Source organism: Hypomesus transpacificus, chromosome 15 (genome assembly GCF_021917145.1).
Source record: "Hypomesus transpacificus isolate Combined female chromosome 15, fHypTra1, whole genome shotgun sequence".
In the NCBI taxonomy this organism is placed as follows: domain Eukaryota; kingdom Metazoa; phylum Chordata; class Actinopteri; order Osmeriformes; family Osmeridae; genus Hypomesus; species Hypomesus transpacificus.
The window spans coordinates 676,627-693,290 of record NC_061074.1 but is presented as its reverse complement, the minus strand read 5'-3'; the positions used below and the strand labels follow the sequence as shown (position 1 = coordinate 693,290).

The 16,664-nt window shown below is 51.1% G+C and overlaps 1 protein-coding gene across 1 annotated transcript in view; it reads left to right on the top strand.

The window, feature by feature from the left end:
* The window catches only part of LOC124477875 (calsyntenin-2-like), a 114,763-nt gene that overhangs the window by 82,728 nt on the left and 15,371 nt on the right, over positions 1-16,664 (top strand). The window contains exons 3-5 of the mRNA XM_047035945.1: positions 1,907-2,102; positions 7,230-7,438; positions 9,878-10,027. Coding sequence (XP_046891901.1) covers positions 1,907-2,102; positions 7,230-7,438; positions 9,878-10,027 — 555 coding nt within the window. The remainder of the gene's footprint in view (positions 1-1,906; positions 2,103-7,229; positions 7,439-9,877; positions 10,028-16,664) is intronic.

The following is a 16,664-nucleotide window of genomic DNA, read 5'->3' as shown; positions in this document are numbered from 1 at the left end:
TCCACGCCTCTGCCAAGTGCCAGCCGCCCAGCATCTGTTCCCCACGCTGGCGTCGAGGACGCCTGGTTCAAACCTCCTCCGGCCTCCAGGGAAGCTGGAATCTCACAGGCTAAAAGATGCAATGAGAAGGATTAGCCTTGCGCTAGTTTGTGTGTCCTTTCAACTTTGAAAGAGGATGGTTTGCCGCCTCACCTTGAAACCCCCTCTCCCTACCTCTGAGGTAAAATTAAATCAAGTAAAATATCTCAGCCAGCCGACCACAGAGGTGATTGTGTCAGTATTAGCATATCTTTAGCATATTCCCTCTAATGGGAAACTTCTTTTGTGAGTATTGACTTTGACTTTTTTTTCTTCCCCACAATTGTGACAGATTTTTCATTTGGCTGTTTTCATGGTAGCTCGGTGTTGAGATGAGAAACCTCACATTGAGACAGTTTACTCTTATCTCCTGCACCCCGTCACACGCCGTTTGCTTGCCGCCATTTTCCTGATTATTTTCCACATGCCACGGAGGACGCTCCTGTGCATTATGGGAGCCCATTTTACTCAGATCAAGTCATTGTTCAGGTAATACAAAGGAAATATGTCGCTGGGTCTTATGTAGCTGTATTTGGATCCCCCCTTCCTTTCTCTTCTCTCTTCTCTCTCTCTCTCTCTCTCTCTCTCTCTCTCTCTCTCTCTCTCTCTCTCTCTATCTCTCTCTCTCTCTCTCTCTCTATCTCTCTGACAAATTGTCATTTCAACGCCTCCTTCGAAGGGGGTGGGGGGGGAAAACGGGATTATGACAGGATGGGATGAAAGGGGAGAAAGGGAACAGGATGGAAGAAAATAAAGTTGCTCTTATCAGAACTGGCCAGCAGCGATGAGCACACAAAGCTCTTCGGGAATCCAATTTAGTCCCTCCTGTTGGTTTAAGTGATATCAGCGCAATTAGCCGTTGCAGGTCATAGTACGCGACTGGCGCGCTAAGTGATTCCCTCCAATCCCCCGGGCCCAAGCGCTAGAGAACATGCACTTCTAAAGACACTCGCCTCGCCGACTCCAAAACGGCCCGCTTTGTCCGACCTGTTAATGAGTGTCTGACGGCTTAATGCTCTTTTTGTTTGGATTCGCTCGACCACACACGGGCTTTATGTTTCTTTTTTTTGAACACATTTCCCCTCTCTCTCTTTCAAACGACAATGACTTTGAGATGTATTTGTTATCACCTCAAGCTTGACTAACTCAAATGTTGATTGTTTGGGTGGGCTAGAGTGACAAAACACAGTGTTTAGCTCGAACGTCCGTCTAGAGCGTGTGGGCAGCCTAGACAGAGCTCTGCTCGATGGGAAATGGGTGAGTTTGTGAGGCGTTCTGAAGAGACGGCGACCTTGACCTACAAAGCTGTGGTCCGGGTTGTTATGGTTAGGCTCCTTCCTCTTCTCTCCTTCCGCTTCAAATTAAAACAGAACCTTCTCGGGGAATAAGAATTACCAGAGGTACTTAAACAGAGGAAAAAGCCAACTCCCCGATGGCACAAGATTTGTTTACATAAACTCATCGACTCGTAAAATAGTGTTTTGTTCACAAGCAAAGTTCCATAGAAACATCAGTGCTGTTCATTTCGGATGCTGAAAGCATGTTCACACATCCGTGCATGGACATATGCACTATAAAGAGACAGGTACACTCTCTGGAAAACATACTGTACTGTACTAAAAATGTAATAGAGACGGTCGGTGACACACACACACTGAGGCATACCGTATGCAGAGTGAGACTGACTACAAATTTGATTAACCCCCATTTCTCTCTCTCTCTTCTCTCTCTCTCTCTCTCTCTCTCTCTCTCTCTCTCTCTCTCTCTCTCTCTCTCTCTCTCTCTCTCCTCTCTCTCTCTCTCTCTCTCTCTCTCTCTCTCTCCCCAGGTGAGATCTGTGCGTTCAAGATCCACGGGCTGGAGGCCCCGTTTGAGGCGGTGGTGCTGAACGGGACGTCGGGTGAGGGCCAACTGAGGGCCCGGGGTCTGGTGGACTGTGAGCTCCAGAAGGAATACACCTTCATCATCCAGGCCCACGACTGTGGCGCCGGGCCGGGGGGCTCTGGGGGCAAGAAGTCCCACAAGTGAGTGTGGAACTGGGGCTGGTCTGGGGGTTGGGACTGGGGCTGGTCTGGGGGGTTGAGCCATACGTCTGCGTGTACAGTCAGTAAAAAGTCAATAGTGTCTAAAATCGTTGTTTACAAAATATCTCCTGATATCCTCACCTAGACGACCAGGGTCCACATGCCGACTACAGGTACCACTGGAAGTAAACTAACCAAACTGATACGGTGTTTGAGCCGCGCTATTCGTACAAATCCACCCCCACATCTCAAAGCAGGTGAACAAGGTTTGGAGGTAATCTCCCCAAGCAGACCTCCACGCCTCCTATCTGACCCTGGGTTCATTCCTGGTGTGCTCAGAGTGATCGGCACAAAAAAATACCCCCCAATGAACTCCTTTAAAGAAGAGCGGGAAGAAGACTGATAAAAAACATTTGGCACACTTACGCAACTCCTCAGCGAAATTGCTTTCTAGTAGGTCCTTGTGATGGTGTCATTTCCTCCCAGCAAGGGTCTCCTCTCTCTTAGCTCCCCTCCCCCCCCCCCCCCCCCCCCGTCCCCCTCTCACCCATCACAGTGGGGTGGCAGACTGATAGAAAACAATCATCTTCTCCCTTGGCTCACACACACATACGTGCACACACACACACGAGGCTGGAGTTAAACGTGGTGTTGAGGGGTGGGGTGGAGGAGACGATGGGAGAAGAGGAGACACGAGCAGGGGAGAAACGTGGTCCCCTCTCTCTCGCTGCCTCTCTTTCTCCCTCCTTCTCTTTCTCTTTCCCTCTCTCTCTCTCTCTCTCTCTCTCTCTCTGTCTCTCTCTCTCTCTCTCTCTCTCCCTCTATGTCTCTCTCTATGTCTCTCTCCCTCTATGTCTCTCTCTATGTCTCTCTCTCTCTGTGTCTCTCCCTCTGCCTCTCTCCATGTCTCTCTCTGTCTCTCCCTTTATGTTTCTCTCCATGTCTCTCTCTGTCTCTCCCTCTATGTTTCTCTCTAAGTCTCTCTCTCGCTCTCTGCCAGATTTAGAGGAGAAAGCAGTCCCCGCCTCAGGCTCAGCCCACATTACACATGACACGGCGGGCAGCCAGACGAGGAGCAGTCAGGAAAATTAGCCGCCTAAAGAGGACAGGCGACAGGATCAGGGATGACACGGGTCTGGGTCCAAACTCCCACTTCTACTCTCCTCATCCCTCCCTCTCTGCATCTCTCTCGGTCTCTGTCTCTCTCTCTCCCCCCCCCCTCTCTCTTTCTCTCTCCCACTAAGACTTTTGACATTTAACTCCTCTTATTCATTTATTTTTCTCTCTCTCTTACTTTCGCTCTCTTTCTCTGTGTCTCTCTTTCTTACTCACTTCTTATGTATTTTCTGTCTCGCATACGTTCTCGCTCGCTCTCTCTCTCACTGTGCCATTGACATGTACCCATCTGAAGTGTCGACCTTGCTGAACACTGTGACCCCCTCCGGCTGCCTCTCCTGAATGCAGGAGTCCGTCACTGTCAGTCTCATTGTGCCTTTTTATCAACTTGTGGATTGTGACTCCAATCACCATAGCAACAGAGGCTCTTATTGCCTTAGACTACCGCCGAGTCATTCTGCTGAGTTTCCCTCACAGGACAATACGGCGCATGAATCATCACAGAGCGTTTGAGAATTGCCGATTTTCGACACAGCACAGGAACAGTGTCGGGCGCACGGAACTCGTACTCGTTGTTCCCTCCTAATCGGCGAGGTCAGAGGTCAGAGTCCCTGTCACCTCCGATGCTGCCCTGCAGCCGTGGCTGGTCGTCCTTCTTCCTGAGTGGCGGTGTGTGTGTCACACTCTGTGTTCCCCCAGACCTCTTCCCCCCCGCTCCTCCTCCAGCCTGCTGCAATGTATGCCTCCCCTGTGTGTGTGTGTGTGTGTGTGTGTGTGTGTGGGGGGGGGGGGGTTAAGTGGTGGGGGCTGCTTGAGGTTGGTTAATGTAGGTTAAGGGCCCACTCTGTGAAAGGTCCATCTAGAGTGTTAACCCCCCTAACTTGTCAGAAGGGGGGCCAGGTTGGGTTGGAGTACAGACTGAAACCGATGACTAATCTAGACACACACACACCTCTGCTCACCCTGGTGGTCTCAGGTGTACACCCACCACACTCTTGCTCCAGCACTTTCGCTCTCTGTCTTTTTGTCACACACACACACACACACGCACTCGTTGTGCAGTTCTCTACATGTCATATTTCCTAGCAGAACCGCCCCCTGGTCCAGTTATTAAAGTTGTCACTTGTGATTTCGAAAGGGTCGTTACTACTCACCTCTTCACCGGAGGTTTGGGGAACGGTAATTACCTCAGCGCATGGCAGGCCCTTTCCACAGCCCCAAACACACACACACACACACACAGCACATGAAAATGTCATTCATTTGAAAACATGCACCCAGTTCCTCAGATATACGCTCGCGTGTGTGTACGCACAGGCATGGGCACACGCCTTCGCACACTCAGACACGCACACAAAAGAGATGCGAGCCGAGAGCTGTCACTCGTTAGCATGCTGCTGTCATAATCCACTGTGTGGTACACGAGGGGGAGGAGGATGACAGGACAGGACAACATGCCATCCTTGTCTGAACATGCTTCTCAAACTCTTCATGAACTCTAAATCGAGTTTGGCATTTTGGCATTTTTTCTTTTACAGTACTGTATGCCAACGATTAAACATGAAACAGTCTTTTTTTTCCTTTTCTTTCCCCAATGAAAATTTCCAGGGGGCTTGATGATTACTAAGTAAAAGCAGGGAATTTGCGAAAACAATTTGCACGCGTGTGCTCCAGAAAGAAAAGTTGTTTAAATAGGACATTAAATCTTGGCGTGTCAATTATAGATAGGTAGAGGCTGGCAGTGCACCATCTGCACATGTCTGAGACAGTTAACATTCCCTGAGAGTGACAGGAGTGGAACTCCCTATGGAAATGCACGAACCTTCCTGAACCAGCGACTGAACGCATTAACATTCGCACGGGGATCCAAGTCTCTCTCTCTTTCTCTCTCTTTCTGTTTGCATGGCTTTCTGTCTTTCTCCCTTTCCCTCTCTTTTACCCGTCGCCCCGTGACAACACCACTCCCCTTCTGTGTCAATCCAAGCGTGTATCACGCACACACACACGCACACACACACGTGACCCCCATCACCAGCAGTGTGTGGAGAGTGTATGTTAATCCCTGCTTGTGATGGACTGTCTGCGGTGGTGACAGCCAGGTATAGGAGCCATGATCCAGCGGCAGATACATTGATCCAGTCCAGCGCAATAGCCTCCCAGCCTACTCCCCATCCATCAAGAAACCAGGAGCCTCAGTACCTGCCACCCATCCCTACTGGGGAGCCAGGGACGTGAGGGGGTCCCTCCAATGTAGAGGATAGGTGTGTGTGTGTGTGCGTGTGCGTATGCATGTGTGTGTTGTCGAGATTGCTAGGATCTCATTCCAGAGGTGTGTTTTTACATTGATTTTGCTCGGATCGGGTTCCATGGTTTTCTGCACCCCCCAGGTCATTTCGACCCGCTGGGAGGGAGGGTCGTCGGCCTCTGGTCTGGAGCCTGTCTTACTGCCTCCAGAGGTGGCGCTCCAGAGGAGCCCCCTGTGGTCACTGCCGGCCCCTCTCGTCCCCTCAGGGTGGGAGCGCGTCACCACAGAGAGGTGACATGGGGCCGCTCCCCAGACCTTTGGAAATTGGCGTCGTGCCCGCCACTTAGTCTCCCTGGCACCGGGAAGTGAGCAGCTGCTTCTGCCAGATGTGGGGCTCAGCGACGCCAACACACACACGCACACACGCTACTGTATCTCTCTTTCCTCACGTACCATTAACAATCAACTCTCCCTTTAAAAACATTAAAACAACCCTCTTCTTACCCAGTGCAGTTGAGCATATGTTTGTCCCAGGGGAAGTCTGTTGAGGTTAATCTGGTTTAGGAGTTGCGCGGGGGTTGTTTTATAAGAGACACACATGACAGAACTAGGCCTGAAGAGAGATTTACCTACAACTCCCCCCAACACACACACACACACACACACACACACCACTCCCTGGACTGTCAGCTCTTCCATCCTGCTGCTGGTGGTGCCTCAAACACCGTCCATATCTGTACTGTGACTTCTGTAGCTGTGTGACTGTTTGTGTATGCTTGAAATAGACTGTGTGTGTTTGTGTGTGTGTGTGTGTATGGCCAGTGACAGGGCCCAGAGACAAAGTGTGTGTGTTTCTAGTATGTTTGTTTTCGTGACAGCCAGAGATAAGGCAGTGTGAAAATGAATTACAGGCGTCTCCTGTCTCCCGCAGTGTCCCTTTGTTGGCCAACGGGAATCTCTGGCCAACCAGATGTTAGCCCAGGGATTGGCTCTCACTTTAAGAGGATGAGAGGGGTGTCACTACGATTTCCATTGTTTTAATCCTAAACCACTTATTTTTATCCTGTCTGCTGTTTCTCCACTTTGTGCAATTGTATTTTTCTCTTTGGTTGTTTGTTTGTTTGTTTGTTTCGGAAGCCAAACACTTTGTTAAAGTGACAGTGTTTTAATCGGACTAATCGTTCAACTGCCGTCAATTATGAAATTGATGACTTATTGGTAACTTATTATTTAGTTTATATTCAATTTAGCTTATAACAGTTATTCTCATGGTAGGATATGAATTGGATATAAATATATTAATGCATTTTTGGCTTGATGAATTATCCAGATATGTGCCATTAACCACAGTTTAACATTACTAATTGTAGATGAATTACATGCCGAGTGATTAATCACTAGCTGTTATTCTCATAAAGATGAAAGACTAAAGATTTAACAGAATAATGAGTTGATGAAGTGTGTGCATGCGACGCATAGACGAGGTTGTCCCCCGTTGCTTCAGGGTGACCGAATCTGGCACACCTAAACTGCAGCCCTGTCCTTCAACATAGCAGGGGGCACCCTTGTTTTAGATCTCAGGGCAACCCAGGTGGGTGGTGATTTGCCTTTAGGCCACTGTCAAAATTGTATAAAAGGGTAAACCTAGCTCAGCTGGGCTGCTCAATCTCTTCATTTTCAAAACAGTATACGTATAGACCTCACGCTGTCCATGTGGATGCACCGTCTGATCCTCTCCTCCTCGCTCCCTCACCTTCCTCTCCCAGGGCTGTGGTGCACATCCAGGTGAACGATGTGAACGAGTTCCCCCCCATGTTCCGGGAGCCCCAGTACCGGGCGGCCGTGACGGAGGGCAAGATCTACGACAGCATCGTCCAGGTGGAAGCCACCGACCAGGACTGCTCGCCCCAGTACAGCCAGATCTGCAACTACCACATCACCACCTCGGACACACCCTTCGCCATCGACCGCAATGGTGGGTCTCGCGTACGGCTTTGGACAGTGCCCATCGAGAGAGAGAGAGAGAGAGAGAGAGAGAGAGAGAGAGAGAGAGAGAGAGAGAGAGAGAGAGACAGAGAGAGAGAGAGACAGAGAGAGAGAGAGAGAGAGAGAGAGAGAGAGAGAGAGAGAGAGAGAGAGAGAGAAAGATGGAGAGAGACGGAGAGAGACAGAGAGTGTGTAATAGACTGAGGTGTATAAGACTGAGAGGGGATACTGTAGAGGGACAGTCTCGAAGGCAGAGAGAGAGAGAGATCAAGCAGGGGAGACAGACTGAGAGATGGAGATGAAGTGAGTGAAAGAGCTTACACACTGACAGATGCATCTCCCTGAGGTAAAGGATGCTCTTAATGACCCACAGACAAGGTCAGGCCTCTGCCTCCAGATCCATCAGGCTGGACAAATCACCTCTCTCTCTCTTTCCTTCTCTCCCTCCCGCCGTCTCTCTATATCTCTCTCTCACACTTTCCCCTTCTTTCTCTCCCTCGCTCACTTTCTCGCCCTCGCACTATCTCTCTTTCATTCCTTCTCTCTCCTCCCTCTCTCACCCCCTCTTTCTCTCCCTCCCTTTCTCTCTTTCACCCTTTCATTCAGTCTCGTGCTCCTTCTCTTCCATTTCTCACCGTCTCCTTTCCTCTCTCTTTTTCCCCTCCTTCTCTCTCTCACCCACACATACACACACACACACACACACATGCACTCGTACACCTTTGCTCCTAAGAGCGTACCACAACCTGGCGCTGATCAGATCTGCTCCCTTTCCTCTGTGTCCTCACCCTGGAGAGGAAGTGACTCATCTTCCAGGCCCAGTCAGAGGCCGGGACGACTCCCTCATAGGCCGATGCGGAGAGACGGCTCCCTGTGGCCCCCTGGCCCCATGATGGCTCATATTTTGCTATTGTTACCACAGTGGGCGATCTTGAATGATGGAAGGAGGGAGAGAGAGAGAGAGAGAGAGAGAGAGAGAGAGAGAGAGAGAGAGAGAGAGAGAGAGAGAGAGAGAGAGAGAGAGAAGAGGGAAGAGGGAAGGGGGAGAGGGGAGAGAGAGAGGGGGGGCAGTGCTGAAACAGTCATAACAAGGTAGGGAAGTGAAAGAAATGTGGGGGAGTGAAAGAGAGTGACAGAAACGAAAAAAGAGGGGGAGAAATGTGAAGAGAACAAATAAGGGGACAGAAGAGTGAAAGGGGAGGAATAATAACCGGGATGGTGGAAATGTCAGATCAAAGAGAGATGAAAAGAGCAGACCTGCAGAGAGAGAGAGAGAGAGAGAGAGAGAGAGAGAGAGAGAGAGAGAGAGAGAGAGAGGTGAGAGAGATGAAGAGACCAAGAGAGAAAGAGAGACACTCCAGGGTGAGATGGGGAGGGGGGGGGCGGGGGGTAAAATAGTCATTTATTAGGCCGGTTGTCAGCAGTCCCAGCCTGCTCTAACTGCTGACACAGATTTGATGTTGTAATTGAAGGAGTGGGAATTGCTTCTGTCGCAGAGAAGCAGGCTTGAGATAGTGTGTGTGTGTGTTTCCCCTTGTTTAATCTGTTTTCGGTGTGTGCGCTCGCGTTTCTCACCGGCATAATGTACGGCTTGCATATTTTGCATGTGTGTGACGCAGACAGCCGTGAAATAAGACATGGCCGCAGAAGACTGCAACACGTGATGCATGGAGGGACAGCTAGGAGGGGAACGCCTCGTAAGGGGAAGCTTGGAAGGCTGGAGGCTGGAGGGGGAGGCCAAATATACCTGTCCTCGTTCCAACGCTTATTCATCGTGTCGGAATGAAACGCACGCTAGACGTTGTCAGACCTCGCTAGACTCGGATGGAGTCTCTTCAAGAAAATCACTTTCGAGTCACAACAGTTATTATGCTCCTCACCACAACAGTTAGACGTGTTAACAAGCACCACAGGCGCCCTAAATGGCACTTGGTATTCTCCACACGCTACTGGCCAGCTTTCACTAGCCCCCAGTGCTCTATCCCTGTTTGATTCAGCTGTGTTGTCATTCGCTTGTAGTTCTACCTTATCAAATATTAATCCGTGCATTAGGACTACAGTTCGCCTCTATTCCTGCATTGTGCCCGGCAGGAATAGAGTTAGATGTAAGTTCATGCCTTTTGGTTAGCAATGTCACAGGAAAACGTTTAGTCATCGCTCCAGTTCATTGCATATTGTGGCCCTGACGCTAAAGGGGTTATATTCAAACACACACACACGCTGTGTTTCCTAGTCTTTGATTTGTATAAGGAACACCCAGTGGCAGTTTTTTGTGTAACTTTACTTTCTACTTTCTACTAATCTGTTTTTTTCGATTGCCAGAAGTTCACCCTAACAATAATCTGGAGACCAATGATAAATTCAAGAATATTAGAGTGCTTCCTGGTGACCTGGGCCTCTCCTCTGCCCCCCCCCCCCCCCCCCCCAGGTAACATCAGGAACACAGAGAAGCTGATCTACGACAGGCAGCAGCAGTATGAGATCCAGGTCACGGCGCTGGACTGCGGTCAGAAGGCGGCGGCCCAGAGCGTGCCTGTCCACATCGACGTCAAGCCCGTCTGCAAACCTGGCTGGCAGGGTAAGCTGAAGGAGGCCTTTGGTGTGTGTGTGTGTGTGTTCGTCACTACCTCCGGGCATATCTGTGTGAGATCTGTGCCTGTGTGCGTGCATGTGTGCGTGCCTGTGTGTGTGTGTGTATGTGTGTGTGTAGTGTGTGTATGGGCACAAAGGCAAACATACTCTCTGTGTGTATGCGTCCTCCATCCATTATGCCTGTTATCATGTTGTCCCTCTCCGTGTCTGTGTGGTAGCGCATCGTTCTCTCCATGCAGGCTCAGGGTTGCCGAGGTGAAGCCGTAATCACCCACGTTTCAGACAGACACAGACACCCAGACACAGTAAACATCCCTCTAAACGCACGACCGTCATCACGTCTGGAAAAAGAAAACCCAGGAGCATGAGCAGTCACATAGGAGCTCCTGTCACGGGGATGACTAGCTCTCCTGACTAGCTCCACTGACTAGCTCTCCAGACTAGCTCTCCTGACTAGCTCTCCAGACTAGCTCTCCAGACTAGCTCTTCTGACTAGCTCTCCTGACTAGCTCTCTAGACTAGCTCTCCTGACTAGCTCTCCTGACTAGCTCTCCTGACTAGCTCTCTAGACTAGCTCTCCTGACTAGCTCTCTAGACTAGCTCTCCAGACTAGCTCTCCAGACTAGCTCTCCTGACTAGCTCTCCAGACTAGCTCTCCTGACTAGCTCTCCTGACTAGCTCTCCAGACTAGCTCTCCTGACTAGCTCTCCTGACTAGCTCTCCTGACTAGCTCTCCTGACCTACTCTCCAGACTAGCTCTCCAGACTAGCTCTCCTGACTAGCTCTCCTGACTAGCTCTCCAGACTAGCTCTCCTGACTAGCTCTCTAGACTAGCTCTCCAGACTAGCTCTCCTGACTAGCTCTCTAGACTAGCTCTCCTGACTAGCTCTCCTGACTAGCTCTCTAGACTAGCTCTCCTGACTAGCTCTCCAGACTAGCTCTCCTGACTAGCTCTCTAGACTAGCTCTCCTGACTAGCTCTCCAGACTAGCTCTCCTGACTAGCTCTCCTGACTAGCTCTCCAGACTAGCTCTCCTGACTAGCTCTCCTGACTAGCTCTCTAGACTAGCTCTCCTGACTAGCTCTCCTGACTAGCTCTCTAGACTAGCTCTCCTGACTAGCTCTCTAGACTAGCTCTCCAGACTAGCTCTCCAGACTAGCTCTCCTGACTAGCTCTCCAGACTAGCTCTCCTGACTAGCTCTCCTGACTAGCTCTCCTGACTAGCTCTCCAGACTAGCTCTCCAGACTAGCTCTCTAGACTAGCTCTCCTGACTAGCTCTCCTGACTAGCTCTCCAGACTAGCTCTCTAGACTAGCTCTCCTGACTAGCTCTCCTGACTAGCTCTCTAGACTAGCTCTCCTGACTAGCTCTCCTGACTAGCTCTCTAGACTAGCTCTCCTGACTAGCTCTCTAGACTAGCTCTCCAGACTAGCTCTCCAGACTAGCTCTCCTGACTAGCTCTCCAGACTAGCTCTCCTGACTAGCTCTCCTGACTAGCTCTCCTGACTAGCTCTCCAGACCTACTCTCCAGACTAGCTCTCCAGACTAGCTCTCCTGACTAGCTCTCCTGACTAGCTCTCCTGACTAGCTCTCCAGACTAGCTCTCCTGACTAGCTCTCCTGACTAGCTCTCTAGACTAGCTCTCCTGACTAGCTCTCCTGACTAGCTCTCTAGACTAGCTCTCCTGACTAGCTCTCTAGACTAGCTCTCCAGACTAGCTCTCCAGACTAGCTCTCCTGACTAGCTCTCCAGACTAGCTCTCCTGACTAGCTCTCCTGACTAGCTCTCCAGACTAGCTCTCCTGACTAGCTCTCCTGACTAGCTCTCCTGACCTACTCTCCAGACTAGCTCTCCAGACTAGCTCTCCAGACTAGCTCTCCTGACTAGCTCTCCTGACTAGCTCTCCTGACTAGCTCTCTAGACTAGCTCTCCAGACTAGCTCTCCTGACTAGCTCTCCTGACTAGCTCTCCTGACTAGCTCTCCTGACTAGCTCTCCAGACTAGCTCTCCTGACTAGCTCTCCTGACTAGCTCTCCAGACTAGCTCTCCTGACTAGCTCTCCTGACTAGCTCTCTAGACTAGCTCTCCTGACTAGCTCTCCTGACTAGCTCTCCTGACCTACTCTCCAGACTAGCTCTCCTGACTAGCTCTCCTGACTAGCTCTCCAGACTAGCTCTCCTGACTAGCTCTCCTGACTAGCTCTCCTGACTAGCTCTCCTGACCTACTCTCCAGACTAGCTCTCCAGACTAGCTCTCCAGACTAGCTCTCCTGACTAGCTCTCCTGACTAGCTCTCCTGACTAGCTCTCCAGACTAGCTCTCCTGACTAGCTCTCCTGACTAGCTCTCCAGACTAGCTCTCCTGACTAGCTCTCCTGACTAGCTCTCTAGACTAGCTCTCCTGACTAGCTCTCCTGACTAGCTCTCTAGACTAGCTCTCCTGACTAGCTCTCTAGACTAGCTCTCCAGACTAGCTCTCCAGACTAGCTCTCCTGACTAGCTCTCCAGACTAGCTCTCCTGACTAGCTCTCCTGACTAGCTCTCCAGACTAGCTCTCCTGACTAGCTCTCCTGACTAGCTCTCCTGACCTACTCTCCAGACTAGCTCTCCAGACTAGCTCTCCTGACTAGCTCTCCTGACTAGCTCTCCAGACTAGCTCTCCTGACTAGCTCTCTAGACTAGCTCTCCAGACTAGCTCTCCTGACTAGCTCTCTAGACTAGCTCTCCTGACTAGCTCTCCTGACTAGCTCTCTAGACTAGCTCTCCTGACTAGCTCTCCAGACTAGCTCTCCTGACTAGCTCTCTAGACTAGCTCTCCTGACTAGCTCTCCAGACTAGCTCTCCTGACTAGCTCTCCTGACTAGCTCTCCAGACTAGCTCTCCTGACTAGCTCTCCTGACTAGCTCTCTAGACTAGCTCTCCTGACTAGCTCTCCAGACTAGCTCTCCTGACTAGCTCTCCTGACTAGCTCTCCAGACTAGCTCTCCTGACTAGCTCTCCTGACTAGCTCTCTAGACTAGCTCTCCTGACTAGCTCTCCTGACTAGCTCTCTAGACTAGCTCTCCTGACTAGCTCTCTAGACTAGCTCTCCAGACTAGCTCTCCAGACTAGCTCTCCTGACTAGCTCTCCAGACTAGCTCTCCTGACTAGCTCTCCTGACTAGCTCTCCTGACTAGCTCTCCAGACTAGCTCTCCAGACTAGCTCTCTAGACTAGCTCTCCTGACTAGCTCTCCTGACTAGCTCTCCAGACTAGCTCTCTAGACTAGCTCTCCTGACTAGCTCTCCTGACTAGCTCTCTAGACTAGCTCTCCTGACTAGCTCTCCTGACTAGCTCTCTAGACTAGCTCTCCTGACTAGCTCTCTAGACTAGCTCTCCAGACTAGCTCTCCAGACTAGCTCTCCTGACTAGCTCTCCAGACTAGCTCTCCTGACTAGCTCTCCTGACTAGCTCTCCTGACTAGCTCTCCAGACCTACTCTCCAGACTAGCTCTCCAGACTAGCTCTCCTGACTAGCTCTCCTGACTAGCTCTCCTGACTAGCTCTCCAGACTAGCTCTCCTGACTAGCTCTCCTGACTAGCTCTCTAGACTAGCTCTCCTGACTAGCTCTCCTGACTAGCTCTCTAGACTAGCTCTCCTGACTAGCTCTCTAGACTAGCTCTCCAGACTAGCTCTCCAGACTAGCTCTCCTGACTAGCTCTCCAGACTAGCTCTCCTGACTAGCTCTCCTGACTAGCTCTCCAGACTAGCTCTCCTGACTAGCTCTCCTGACTAGCTCTCCTGACCTACTCTCCAGACTAGCTCTCCAGACTAGCTCTCCAGACTAGCTCTCCTGACTAGCTCTCCTGACTAGCTCTCCTGACTAGCTCTCTAGACTAGCTCTCCAGACTAGCTCTCCTGACTAGCTCTCCTGACTAGCTCTCCTGACTAGCTCTCCTGACTAGCTCTCCAGACTAGCTCTCCTGACTAGCTCTCCTGACTAGCTCTCCAGACTAGCTCTCCTGACTAGCTCTCCTGACTAGCTCTCTAGACTAGCTCTCCTGACTAGCTCTCCTGACTAGCTCTCCTGACCTACTCTCCAGACTAGCTCTCCTGACTAGCTCTCCTGACTAGCTCTCCAGACTAGCTCTCCTGACTAGCTCTCCTGACTAGCTCTCCTGACTAGCTCTCCTGACCTACTCTCCAGACTAGCTCTCCAGACTAGCTCTCCAGACTAGCTCTCCTGACTAGCTCTCCTGACTAGCTCTCCTGACTAGCTCTCCAGACTAGCTCTCCTGACTAGCTCTCCTGACTAGCTCTCCAGACTAGCTCTCCTGACTAGCTCTCCTGACTAGCTCTCTAGACTAGCTCTCCTGACTAGCTCTCCTGACTAGCTCTCTAGACTAGCTCTCCTGACTAGCTCTCTAGACTAGCTCTCCAGACTAGCTCTCCAGACTAGCTCTCCTGACTAGCTCTCCAGACTAGCTCTCCTGACTAGCTCTCCTGACTAGCTCTCCAGACTAGCTCTCCTGACTAGCTCTCCTGACTAGCTCTCCTGACCTACTCTCCAGACTAGCTCTCCAGACTAGCTCTCCTGACTAGCTCTCCTGACTAGCTCTCCAGACTAGCTCTCCTGACTAGCTCTCTAGACTAGCTCTCCAGACTAGCTCTCCTGACTAGCTCTCTAGACTAGCTCTCCTGACTAGCTCTCCTGACTAGCTCTCTAGACTAGCTCTCCTGACTAGCTCTCCAGACTAGCTCTCCTGACTAGCTCTCTAGACTAGCTCTCCTGACTAGCTCTCCAGACTAGCTCTCCTGACTAGCTCTCCTGACTAGCTCTCCAGACTAGCTCTCCTGACTAGCTCTCCTGACTAGCTCTCTAGACTAGCTCTCCTGACTAGCTCTCCTGACTAGCTCTCTAGACTAGCTCTCCTGACTAGCTCTCTAGACTAGCTCTCCAGACTAGCTCTCCAGACTAGCTCTCCTGACTAGCTCTCCAGACTAGCTCTCCTGACTAGCTCTCCTGACTAGCTCTCCTGACTAGCTCTCCAGACTAGCTCTCCAGACTAGCTCTCTAGACTAGCTCTCCAGACTAGCTCTCTAGACTAGCTCTCCTGACTAGCTCTCCTGACTAGCTCTCTAGACTAGCTCTCCTGACTAGCTCTCCTGACTAGCTCTCTAGACTAGCTCTCCTGACTAGCTCTCTAGACTAGCTCTCCAGACTAGCTCTCCAGACTAGCTCTCCTGACTAGCTCTCCAGACTAGCTCTCCTGACTAGCTCTCCTGACTAGCTCTCCTGACTAGCTCTCCAGACCTACTCTCCAGACTAGCTCTCCAGACTAGCTCTCCAGACTAGCTCTCCTGACTAGCTCTCCTGACTAGCTCTCCTGACTAGCTCTCCAGACTAGCTCTCCTGACTAGCTCTCCTGACTAGCTCTCTAGACTAGCTCTCCTAACTAGCTCTCCTGACTAGCTCTCTAGACTAGCTCTCCTGACTAGCTCTCTAGACTAGCTCTCCAGACTAGCTCTCCAGACTAGCTCTCCTGACTAGCTCTCCAGACTAGCTCTCCTGACTAGCTCTCCTGACTAGCTCTCCAGACTAGCTCTCCTGACTAGCTCTCCTGACTAGCTCTCCTGACCTACTCTCCAGACTAGCTCTCCAGACTAGCTCTCCAGACTAGCTCTCCTGACTAGCTCTCCTGACTAGCTCTCCTGACTAGCTCTCTAGACTAGCTCTCCTGACTAGCTCTCCTGACTAGCTCTCCTGACTAGCTCTCCAGACTAGCTCTCCTGACTAGCTCTCCTGACTAGCTCTCCAGACTAGCTCTCCTGACTAGCTCTCCTGACTAGCTCTCTAGACTAGCTCTCCTGACTAGCTCTCCTGACTAGCTCTCCAGACTAGCTCTCCTGACTAGCTCTCCAGACTAGCTCTCCTGACTAGCTCTCCAGACTAGCTCTCCTGACTAGCTCTCTAGACTAGCTCTCCTGACTAGCTCTCCTGACTAGCTCTCCTGACTAGCTCTCCAGACTAGCTCTCCTGACTAGCTCTCCTGACTAGCTCTCCTGACCTACTCTCCAGACTAGCTCTCCAGACTAGCTCTCCAGACTAGCTCTCCTGACTAGCTCTCCTGACTAGCTCTCCTGACTAGCTCTCTAGACTAGCTCTCCAGACTAGCTCTCCTGACTAGCTCTCCTGACTAGCTCTCCAGACTAGCTCTCCTGACTAGCTCTCCTGACTAGCTCTCCAGACTAGCTCTCCTGACTAGCTCTCCTGACTAGCTCTCTAGACTAGCTCTCCTGACTAGCTCTCCAGACTAGCTCTCCTGACTAGCTCTCCAGACTAGCTCTCCTGACTAGCTCTCTAGACTAGCTCTCCTGACTAGCTCTCCAGACTAGCTCTCCTGACTAGCTCTCCTGACTAGCTCTCCAGACTAGCTCTCCTGACTAGCTCTCCTGACTAGCTCTCTAGACTAGCTCTCCTGACTAGCTCTCCTGACTAGCTCTCCAGACTACCTCTCCTGACTAGCTCTCCTGACTAGCTCTCCTGACTAGCTCTCCAGACTAGCTCTCCAGACTAGCTCTCTAGACTAGCTCTCCTGACTAGCTCTCCAGACTACCTCTCTAGACTAGCTCTCCTGACTAGCTCT